Raw genomic sequence first — 11,098 nt, 5'->3', positions numbered from 1 at the left:
TATGCACAAACAATGAATCATGGAACACTTCATCTAAAACTAATGATGTAATGTATGGGGATTAACATAAGAATAAAAGAAAAAATAGTGAAAAAAAAAAAAAGAGACCTAGGGAAATTCAAGAATTTAGACTTTGGGTTTGTTCAAGACCACATAGCCCAACAGTGACACAGCCAGAACTTTAAAAACTTTTTCCCCTACTGCTCATAGACTGTTTTCACATTGGTGAGTTGGAAGTTAGGAAATGGACATATCAGTGGGCATGCTATAGGCAATTCGCAAAGGTTGATTGGATAATTGGAGGATGATTGAAGAGATGGATGAAAATCAGAATTCTCACAGAATCTAGTTGTCTCCAAACAGAAAAGATAGCCCTGGGCAAGGCCAAAAGAGGGACCACTGCTAACTGGGATTGATTAGTTCAATAGATATCTATTGAGCATGAATGTCTATCAGCACTATCAAGCACTGAATACTATACCCTAAGGTAGTGTTCTAAATGCTGGGGAGACGGTACTGACAAAACAGATGAAAATCCCAGCCCTCATAGAGAGAAATAAGCAAAATAAGTTAAACATATATACATATTATGCATCTATCTGAAAAATAATACAAGTATATGTGTATATAATAGATGTATGCACATACGCATACATGTACATTGTAAGGATTATACATGTATTATACACACACTCACACAGAGTTTATGTATGTATGTACATATGTATGTAAGAATGGATGGTTGGATCTGAATAATGATAAATGCTAAGTAGAAAAATAAAGTGGGGATGGGATGAAATTTTATATGAAGTGGCTAAGGAAGGCCTCACTGAGATGACTTGAGCAAACAGCTGAAGGAGTGAGGGGCACAGCTGTGTGAGCATCTGCACTTTATACACAGTCGGAGCACTGCCACTGAGTAGGCAGTATGCCTAGCATGGCTGGAGTGATGTGCCCAGAGGCAGTGGAAGATGAAGCCAAAGAGGGGAGGTAGAGGAGAAATTATGTAGGCCTTGTCAGTTTTGGCAAGGACTTTGTATTTTACTGAAGACAGAAGGCCATCTGTTTTCAAGGTCCCCACTCACTTCCTTTTACTTATTTTCAGTTAAATTACGCAATTTATGTTTTTGCAGAATCACCATGGCCAGTGTGGAAATGAGCCTGCTTGTCATCTCCAAGGACAAATCCACAGGCATCAGTTAGGAGGCCACTGCAGTAATCCAGGTGGCACTGAATGGGTCTTGGACAAGAGTGGTTGTAACAGGGAAGGGGAGGCATGCCAGATTCTCGATATATTTTTAAGGTGGAGCCAACAGGATTCACCAATAGACTATACATGGGTGTGAGACAGAAAGGCAAGTCATGGATGATATCAAGATTTTTAACCTGAGAAACTGTGATAGGCTAGTCTTACCTATATACAAATACCATATATACCATCAATATCACTGAAGACCAAGGTCCAGGCAGGGGGCTTTGCTGTGTGTATCTGCTGATCCAAAAAGCACAGCCCCAGTCTAAGCCTCTAGCTCCAAATACCTCCACAAAGAAAAGCGGGGCCTCTGGCCTTCCACTAAAGAACTGTGCAAAGGAGAGCTATGGCTGTGCATCCACTGGACTGATCTACTCAGTGTGTAACTGTTGATAACTAAGATGTACTGGAGATTGTGCTTTTATTAGAGCCAAGACCTCCTGGGTTCTGATCCTGGTTTCTCCACTAGCCTGCTCTGTGCCTTTGGGGCTAATCCACTTACCCTCTAGGAGTCTCATTCACCTCAATTGTACAACAGTGGCAGTAGTACTACCCTGTCCGTCTCTGAGGTTCTAAGAAGCCTAAAAGAGGTAATATGTTTACACATGCTTTATAAGGCAAATACATCTTAATGCACTAAATAAGTTGTTTATATCCACCTGCCCTTCCAGATCTACTCTCTATCCTTCTTCACTCTGCTTGTGCCTTGGGAAATTAACCTGTATGGACCACATCAACAGGCTCCCTTGACCTCACGTTGTATTGATCTAGTTAGGAGTCCTAGCAGGAGATGGGAAAGCAGGAGGAGAGTGAGCTTGGGATTAGCTATTCCCCTTGATCCCTTCTGGCCAGATCACAGAGGACTGGCTATACACTTCTATTGACAGAGTTCCTGCCAAGTGTCCCACCCCATGCACCTCTTTCTCTCCTGATTCTGGTAATTACTCCCTCTCCTCAATTCTTCAGTCCTCGGAGGGAGAGAAGTGACCCACCCTTACTGGCCCTGAGGTATTGCACTATCTCCTGTGGTTTCCCTACCCTCATGCCCTTTTCTTTGTAAGCAGTCCCCTGTACCAGGCTTTCATCTGCTACCCAACTCGATTCTGCCATTTGTTTTCTGCCAAGATCTTGACCCTACAATATTCAGGCTATGGACCTCATCTCCTATGAGTCTTCAGGATAGTTGCATAGTTTTTATCTAATGTTTTGGGATAAGAATAAACTCCTACCAATTGGCCATTTCCTTAATGGTTAGTCTAGTTTACCCTGCATTTCAATACATAATGTTTGGAATGGAATTCTTAGAATTTCCCTCAGTAGAACACTCTGAGGTTCCTGGTTTTGGGAGATTCCATATAAGGGGAAATTAAAGAAGAAATAAAATTGGATGTTGACCACTCGCCCACTTCCATTCTACTTTGGATTTTGGCTGTTTCTTGGAAATTTGTATAGCTTTTTCCTAAGAGATCAACCAAGTCTTCAATATGTGAAGAATTATGTAGGTAATTATATCATTAACTTAACCAGTCTAGATGACCATATAAGATTTTTGGTCAGTCTTGATCTAATCTTCCAGGTACTAACCCACTTCTGTGAGGCATGGCCTACCTTGCAGATCTCCCTCTGGGCTCTGGGAATCCAGGGGTTTATATCCCCAGAAGGCAGCATCTCCTTCAGGCCTTCAATGGTTTGCAATTTAAGCGGTAGGCATGGACCAATCTGTTCATTCAGGTAGAGCTCACAAATTCGGTTGCCCAGCATGTGCCGAAAGGTGGCATTCCCAGTCTTCCTGTTACTCATCAGGACACTGAGAAAATGGTGCAGGTCCTGCCAGAGGTCCAAGAGTTGGATCTCCACTTTCAAATTCTGCTTTTTCAGGTGGTCCCGGAAGGGACTCCCTGCACAGGCATCAGCACACAAGGCCCAGTGGGTGTATCCTAAGGAGATGCTTTGCTTGATGGCCTTCTTGACTGTCATCTGGCCGGAGTGATTGATGATGGGGGTGACAGTCCTCAGGCGTGTAGAGAACGTTGTCTCAAAGAGGCCCTCCACGTGGAGGTGGCTCTTGGCTTTCTTCTTCATGTTGGACTTCCTGGCACAGAAAATATCCTTTTCCAGGGAACTGATTATTCTCTCTTTTGAAGAAGTCACTTTTGGGGAAGACATTTGCATATATTTGTATTTGTATGTGGCCTTCTCTGGAGAACACAACTCCTGGCAGGGCATAATGTTGATGTCTGGCTTGGTATCCATTTCCAGAGTAGAGCCATGGTCTACCAATTGCCACATCCTCCTCTTGGTCTTCCTGCTGGAGTACTGCTTCTGGGCGTGGTGGCACTTCTTGATGCTCATGTTTAGAGGGAGTCCTCCTATGTGAGTACAGCAAATGGTGCACAGGCGAGTCTCATATTCCTGCATCAGACCTTGGCATGATTCCTCCTTGGCCATAACTGTCCTGGCATGGGTGTAAAAGTTGGGGAGCCAATAGCTCTGAATTTTGAACAGAGCCACTTTCTGCATGTGGCTCAGGATCTCCCTCCTGGTGGTTGACTGGTTGGGATGCCAGATGGAGAGGTTCAGGAGGGACTCTGGAAACAAAAGAGACATGAAAGATGAAAATGATGTAGTGATGGTGATGATAATGATGTTGGGAGTGTTTTTTTGAATTTTTCCAAATGTCATTGTGTATAGCATTTCATTTGTTCTTCATGCAACCCTGGGGTGTGGACAGGACAAATATATAATAAACACATTTTTAGGGTTTTCTCAGGGAACGGTGACCCCTTTCTCTGATTACCTTCCTTCTTCCCCATAGAAATAAGCCAGTTTATGGGATTCCTTGAATTATTTTTTTAGACAACTGGATGTTATTGTAGAGAAAAGCAAAAGGCACAAGGAAATATGTTTAAGAATGGGATTTCTGAGTCAGATCTGCCTGTAGGAAGGGGTTTAGATTGGATAATTTGAAGGAGTCATTACTAGCCCTGATTTTAATGTCATAAATTCTCAATTATCTCTATGAATAGAGGAATGCGACTAATCCCAAACAGCAAATATTCTGGAAGACATTTATATTTGGGTTAGGAATGTCTCTTTACTTAATTAATAAATAAATAACTAAACAAACAAATAAAGAAATAAATAAATTTAGATGAATCTGATATTCTAGAGAAGAGGCTGGCAAACCTGTAAAAAGCCAAATAGTGACTATATTAGCCTTTGAGAGCCATATGCAGGCTCTGCTGCACAGTTGTCTTCCTTAACCCTTGAAAAATATAAATACATTCTTAGCTCATAGGCTACATGAACTGTGTTTGGCCTGTGAGCCGTAGTTTGCTCTAGGGAATCTCAGTTTAAAAAAAGACAAGCCATGCAGTCTCAGAAGATGCAGGAGCTGTTTAGTTACCCTGTCCCAATTCCTCCTCACTCCTTCCAGCCAACCTTTACTGGTGAGTAATATCTCAGGAAGAAGTTTAAGGATAACTGGTCTCTTGCAACACTTCCCTGTTAAGGGTTCCCAGTGGCATCCCTGATACATAGAAAATGGAGAGGGTAGCAGTCTGCAAAATGAGAGACTGTTATCAGATGCTGAATTGATTTCTTTGTTACATCCCCAGTAATTTCAGTTCAGATATGCTTTATCATTCTTACTGATGTTCATGTTGCAGAGAGTTACCACTCTTGAGCCCTCCTGTAGATGGGTAGCCTTCAGCACAAGGAGGAGGGACAGATAGTGGTCTCTCATTTCCAGGTCCATCTCATCTATGCTCAAGATCTTCTCAGCAAGGATCCAGAAATCCACCAGCTCTTCACCTACAGATTAGAAAGGGTAAGCACAAAGCTACCTTGCCCTTTCAGTGGTTGCATCTGGGTGTAGCAGCTGATACCACTCCCCACCATCAGCCTGCTCTGTCGCATCCAATATCACCATTAGTCACTTCTTTAGGTTAAGCCATCGTCTCTAGTAATGCCATAATGTAGGGGCAGATGGAGGCATGGGGAAAAGGGACTTAATGGATAGGGATCTTTGTGACTTCTGTTTTTGTTGTAAGAAAAACTGTCACTTTAGGGAAAACTGCTAGACTCTGAGGATGGATCATGAAACATTTGAGTTTTATCCAAAAAAAATGAAGATGAGAAGAAAAAAGAACTTTTGCTATATCATGGACTAGGAACAGCCAGAAGAAGAATAATGGAGCCCAAAGGTGCAAAAGACTACATTCCCTGTTTCACAACTTTGCCAGGGCTGCAGTCTGAGTGACAAACTAAAAGATAGTCTGTATAGCTCTTCCCTATCTGCTCCCTGGAAATACAGGATTTTACCCTTAAACTAGAGCTTGTGCTTAGATGAAACTTAACGCTGCTGAACTGGAGTGTCAGCTAGTGCTGGCTGCTGACCTCCCACACTCATCAACCACTGGACCCAACAGAACAGAAAGCAGTGCATCCCAACACTTGTGCTATAGGGATTTGTTTATTTACTTGTTCCTTGTCTGTTTCCCCACCGTTGTGGCAGCTTTATTAAGTGGGGATTTATGGCTCTTGTTCAGTGCTCAACAAACACTGTTAAATGAATGGATGGATGGATGAATAAAAGAAAGGCACTCTGATTGCTTTTGCCCTAATCTACACTGTGGACCCATTTTCAAAGACTTTTACCCAAACAAAAATATAAAACATTATATTTCCCATATACATACATTACTGTCAATAAGTGCTCTGGGACATCCTGGAAGCTGTTAAGAATTTGCAAAGGCTCCAGAAACAACTCCAAGAACCTACCTGTACTGCTGTTGAGGTAGGTACAGAAGCGCCACATCCCTCTGACCCCACCAATGCACTTATGGAGTAGCCACTGGTCTGCTTTTCTCCATCTCATCATCTTGGCTGCCAGGAAAAGTCCATGGAGCGAGGGGGAGAGAGAGAGAGAGAGAGAATGAGCTCTTTTCCCAGCACCTCTCTCAGCCTTACACAGCTAGACCCCCATTCAGTCAGAGTTAGTGAGGAAAAATAGTGGCCAGTTAGATGAGCCGGTTATGAGTATGTGGTACTTTTGAAGGTAGAAAACAGACCCTCTTGGGCAACTGGGTGGCTCAGTCGTTAAGTGTCTGCCTTCGGCTCAGGTCATGGTCCCAGGGTCCTGGGATCGAGCCCCGCATCGGGCTCTCTGCTCCACGGGAGGCCTGCTTCTCCCTCCCCCCACTCCCCCTGCTTGTGTTCCCTCTCTCTTGCTGTGTCTCTCTCTGTCAAATAAATAAATAAAATCTTTAAAAAAAAAAAAAAAGAAACAGACCCTCTAGTAACATGCATAATACGAGGGACCCACAAACACAGTACAATCCACAGATTAAAAATACCCTTTGACCAAGACCTCTTGCCTTCTGTAATCCCCACCTGACAGTGATTTTGCCAATCCAATATATATATTGAAGGAAGGAGATGAGTATATTGGGTGTTTTGTTACATTTTACTCAATGGTATCTCCTGAATCTTGACTTTCCCCAGGGTGGAGCTGAGAGTCAAATGATCAATTCAGCCCTAGATGGAAATGTTATTAATTCATTCTTTCAACAAATATTTATTACATGTCTACTACTTAGTACCATTCTAGGTGTTTGGGATACATCAGCAAACAGAAAATCCCTGCCCTCAAGGAACTGACATTCTGGTGAAAGAGACAGATAATAAACAATAAGCACAATAAATACATTATCTGGTAAGGTTGAACGTTATAAGCACTACAGGAGAAAATGAAAAAGTAAGAGAGGGTAAAGGGGGGTGAGAGTGCTAGGGCAAGAGTTGGATGAGTGGACATTAGGGTCATCAGGGTAGCCTCCACCGAGGAAGTGAGATTTGCACAGAGATCTGAAGAGGTGAGAGAGGGAGCCAATGTGGTTATATGAAGAAAGAGCATTCCAGGCAGAGTGAACAGTCAGTACAAAGCCTTGAAGTGAGAATGTGTCCAGCATGTTTGAGGAACTGCAAGCAGGTCAAGTATAACTGAAATGGAGTAAGCAAGGTGGGGGGAGTAGGAGCAGATGAGGTCTTAAAAGTAATGGAACCACATCTCTAGGACCGTGAAGGCCATTGTAGGGGCATTGGATTTTACACTGAGACAGGAGCCATTGGTGGGGGTATGGAGCAGTGAGCAGAGGAGTGACATGATCTGAATTAAGTTTTAAAAGGCTCTCTCTGGCTGCTTTGAGCAGGAGAACAAGAGAAGAAGCAAGGAGATTAATTAAGAGATGATTTCAGCTGCTAGGTGAGAAACGATGGTGGCTTAGACCAGGTTGGAGCAATGATGGTGATGAGCTATGTTGATTCTGGATATATTTTAGGCAATTTTGCCATTTTGTGTATCCACCAGTAATTCTCTCATTTCTGGCTGCAGTGAGACAACTAATACACACAACCTATCTGATTCCTGCTTATTGCTCTAGGTACTAATTTTTCAGCCTAAGGTTTCGCTTACTGCTGTAGTACAAGCTGAGACACCCTCACATCTAAGGCTACAAAGGTGGCCAGTATTTGTACCTTACTATAGAACTAACAGGGACAGGATTATTATGAAGCCTAGTTTCCCACATTTCTCCACACACACACTCTCATGCTTACCTCCTTCTGGGGAGTTAATGAAACTGATGAGCTCCTGACAGAGAATGTAATGGAAACACAAGTTGGTTTTACAGAAGAAAGGTAACCGGTATTTTTCCAACCAGGTCAATAATCCTTTGTACTTTGCCATCTAGAGTCCAAACAAAATGGGAACAGAAAAGAGAAATGGAACTGAACTGCTAAGAAATGCAGCTTAGCAAGGGGCAATAAATAACTTCATACTTGCAGTATCTGGCCCACAGCAGAGGTATGTTGATTAAAAATAGTATCTAAGGGGAGTGAAGACTTGAGCTGAGGCTCTCAAAGGAGTGAATGAATTGGTAGGAAAGAAAAGCCTTGGTCTTTTATCCAAAAATTTTCCTTATTCCTGAGTGAAGTTGTTTAAGAAAAGATCTAAGTCTTGCTGTGTAGAAGAGAAGCAGAAGAGATTTTAATCTGTGGTGTCAAGCCATAACTCTATTCAACTTGCTTCTTTGTAAGCACACTTATAATTTCTCACAAGTTCCTAACCCATATCAAATGCATAACATGTACAAAAAGACACAAAGACTCACACTTAACATCATTTAGAGTACAGGTTGGATCCCTGAGGGATTGAGCCACCAGAGAAGGAAGAAGAATATAATTTTTCTTTTTGCTTGTACCTCTCACTTCTCTTCATCCATTTTTTTCATCCCCCCATCCACTTCCTAACTGGCAACCACCAGTTTGTTCTCTGTATTACAGGTCTGTTTCTGCTTTTATTTGTTCATTTGTTTTGTTTTTTTAGATTCCACATATAAGTGAAATCATACAGTATTTGCTTTTCTTTTATTTATTTCATTTAGCATAATACCCTCTTAGTCCCATCCATGTTGTCACAAATGGCAAGATCTCATTCTTTTTTATGGCTGAGTAATATTCTATTGAATATATATACCAAATCTTCTTTATTCATCTATCGATGGACACTTAGGGTGCTTTCATATTTTGGATATTGTAAATAATGTATAAACATGAGTGTGCATACATATTTTCAAATTAGTATTTTCATTTTCTTTGGGTAAATACCCAGTAGTGGAATTATTGGATTTTATGGCAGTTCTATTTTTAATTTTTTTATGAATCTCCATACTGTTTTCCACAGTGGTTGCACCAACTTACATTCTCACCAACAGTGAATGAGGGCTCCCTTTTTTCCACATCCTCACCAACACTTGTTATTTCTTGTCATTCTGACAGGTATAAGGTGGTATCTCATTGTGGTTTTGATTTACATTTCCTTGATGATTCATGATTTGAACATCTTTTCATGTGTACATTGGTGATCTGTACATCTTTTTTTGTAAGATTGTATTTATTTATTTATTTATTTTAATGAGTGAGAGAGAGCACAAGAGGGGGAGGGGCAGAGGGAGAGAGAGAGGCAGACAATCTCAAGCAGACTCTACACTGAGTACAGAGCCTTACACGGGGCTTGATCTCATGATCCTGAGATCATGACTTAAGCCGAAATCATAAGTCCAACGCTTAACCGACTAAGCCACCCAGGCATCCCCATCTGTACATCATTTTTGGAAAAAATGTCTATACAGGTCTTTTGCCCATTTTTAATTGGATTTATTTTTGGTGTTGAGTTGTATAGTTCTTTATATTTTTTGGATATTAACCCTTTCTTATATATATCACTTGCAAATATCTTCTTTTTTCACTAGGTTGCTTTTTTGTTTTCCTGATGGTTTCCTTTGCTGTGCAAAAGGTGTTTATTTTGGTGTAATCTCAATAGTTTATTTTTGCTTTTGTTTCTCTTGCCTGAGGAGACATATCCAAAAATACTTTGCTAAGGCTGATGTCAAAGAGATTACTGCCTATGCTTTCTTTCAGGATTTTTATGATTTCAGGTCTCACATTTAGGTCTTTAATCCATTTGGAGTTGATTTTTGTGTATGGTATAAGAAAGTGGTTTCATTCATTTCCATGTAGCTGTCCAGTGTTTTCAGCATTATTTATTGAAAAGACTATCTTCCCCCCCCATTATATTTTCTTCCCTCCTTTGTCATAGGTTAATTTACCAGATAAGTGTGGGTATATTTCTGGGCTCTATGTCCTATGGATAGACCTATGGATAGATTTATCCATAGATCTACTCACATTGATCTGTGTGTCTATTTTTGTGTCAGTGCAATACTGTTTTGATTTTTATAGCTTTGTAGTATATTTTAAAATCTAGGATTCTGATACCTTCAGCTTTGTTCTTCTTTTGCAAGATGGCTTATGTTTTCTGGAGTCTTGTGGTTCTATACAAATTTTAGGATTATTTGTTCTAGTTCTATGAAAAATACTATTAATATTTTGATAGGGATTACATTGAATCTGTAGATTTCTTTGGGTATTATGGACCTTTTAACAATATTAATTCTTCTAATCCATGAACATGGTATGTCTTTCCATTTGTTTGTGTCATCAATTTCTTTCATCAGTGTTTTATAGTTTTCAGAGTATAGGTCTTTCACCTCCTTGGTTAAATTTATTCCTAGGTATCTTATCTTTTTTGGTTCAATTGTAAATGCAACTGTTTTCTTAATTTCTCTTTCTGCTATTTCATTAGTAGTATATAGAAACACAACAGATTTCTGTTTATTAATTTTGTATCCTACAACTTTACAAAATCCATTTAATACTTCTAACATTTTTTTGATGGAGTATTTAGGGCTTCTTATGTATCATGTCATCTGCAAATAGTGACAGTTTTACTTCTTCCTTACCAAATTGGATGCCTTTTATCATTTTTTTCCACTCCAACCAGTAATCTATTATTTATTTTTATTATTATTATGTTATGTTAATCACCATACATTACATCATTAGTTTTTGATGTAGTGTTCCATGATTCATTGTTTGCGTATAACACCCAGTGCTCCATGCAGAACGCACCCTCTTTAATACCCATCACTAGGCTCACCCATCCCCCCAGCCCCCTCCCCTCAGTTTGTTTTTCAGAGTCCATACTCTCTCATGGTTCATCTCCCCCTCCGATTTCCCCCCCTTCATTCTTCCCCTCCTGCTATATTCTTCTTCTTTTTTTTTTTTTTAACATATAATGTATTATTTGTTTCAGAGGTACAGATCTGTGATTCAACATTCTTACACAATTCACAGTGCTCACCATAGCACATACCCTCCCCAATGTCTATCACCCAGCCACCCCATCCCTCCCACGCCTCACCACTCCAGCAACCCTCAGTTTGTTTC

At 40.6% G+C, this 11,098-nt stretch overlaps 1 protein-coding gene across 1 annotated transcript; it reads right to left on the bottom strand.

Moving 5' to 3' along the window:
• Positions 1-2,860: 2,860 nt before the first annotated feature.
• Positions 2,861-6,505, bottom strand: LOC145719564 (regulator of G-protein signaling protein-like; the record flags this gene model as incomplete). Its single annotated transcript, XM_081811048.1, has 3 exons — positions 6,035-6,505; positions 4,904-5,065; positions 2,861-3,840 (listed from the first exon to the last, which is right to left on the bottom strand). Coding segments are annotated over exons 1-3 (1,242 nt in total), but the record flags the coding sequence as incomplete, so codon positions are not given.
• Positions 6,506-11,098: the final 4,593 nt, after the last annotated feature.

The sequence above is a fragment of the Leptonychotes weddellii genome, unplaced genomic scaffold (genome assembly GCF_054177405.1).
Source record: "Leptonychotes weddellii isolate Sample4059 unplaced genomic scaffold, ASM5417740v2 HiC_scaffold_5233, whole genome shotgun sequence".
Classification (NCBI taxonomy): domain Eukaryota; kingdom Metazoa; phylum Chordata; class Mammalia; order Carnivora; family Phocidae; genus Leptonychotes; species Leptonychotes weddellii.
This window is presented reverse-complemented; position numbering and strand designations above follow the sequence as displayed.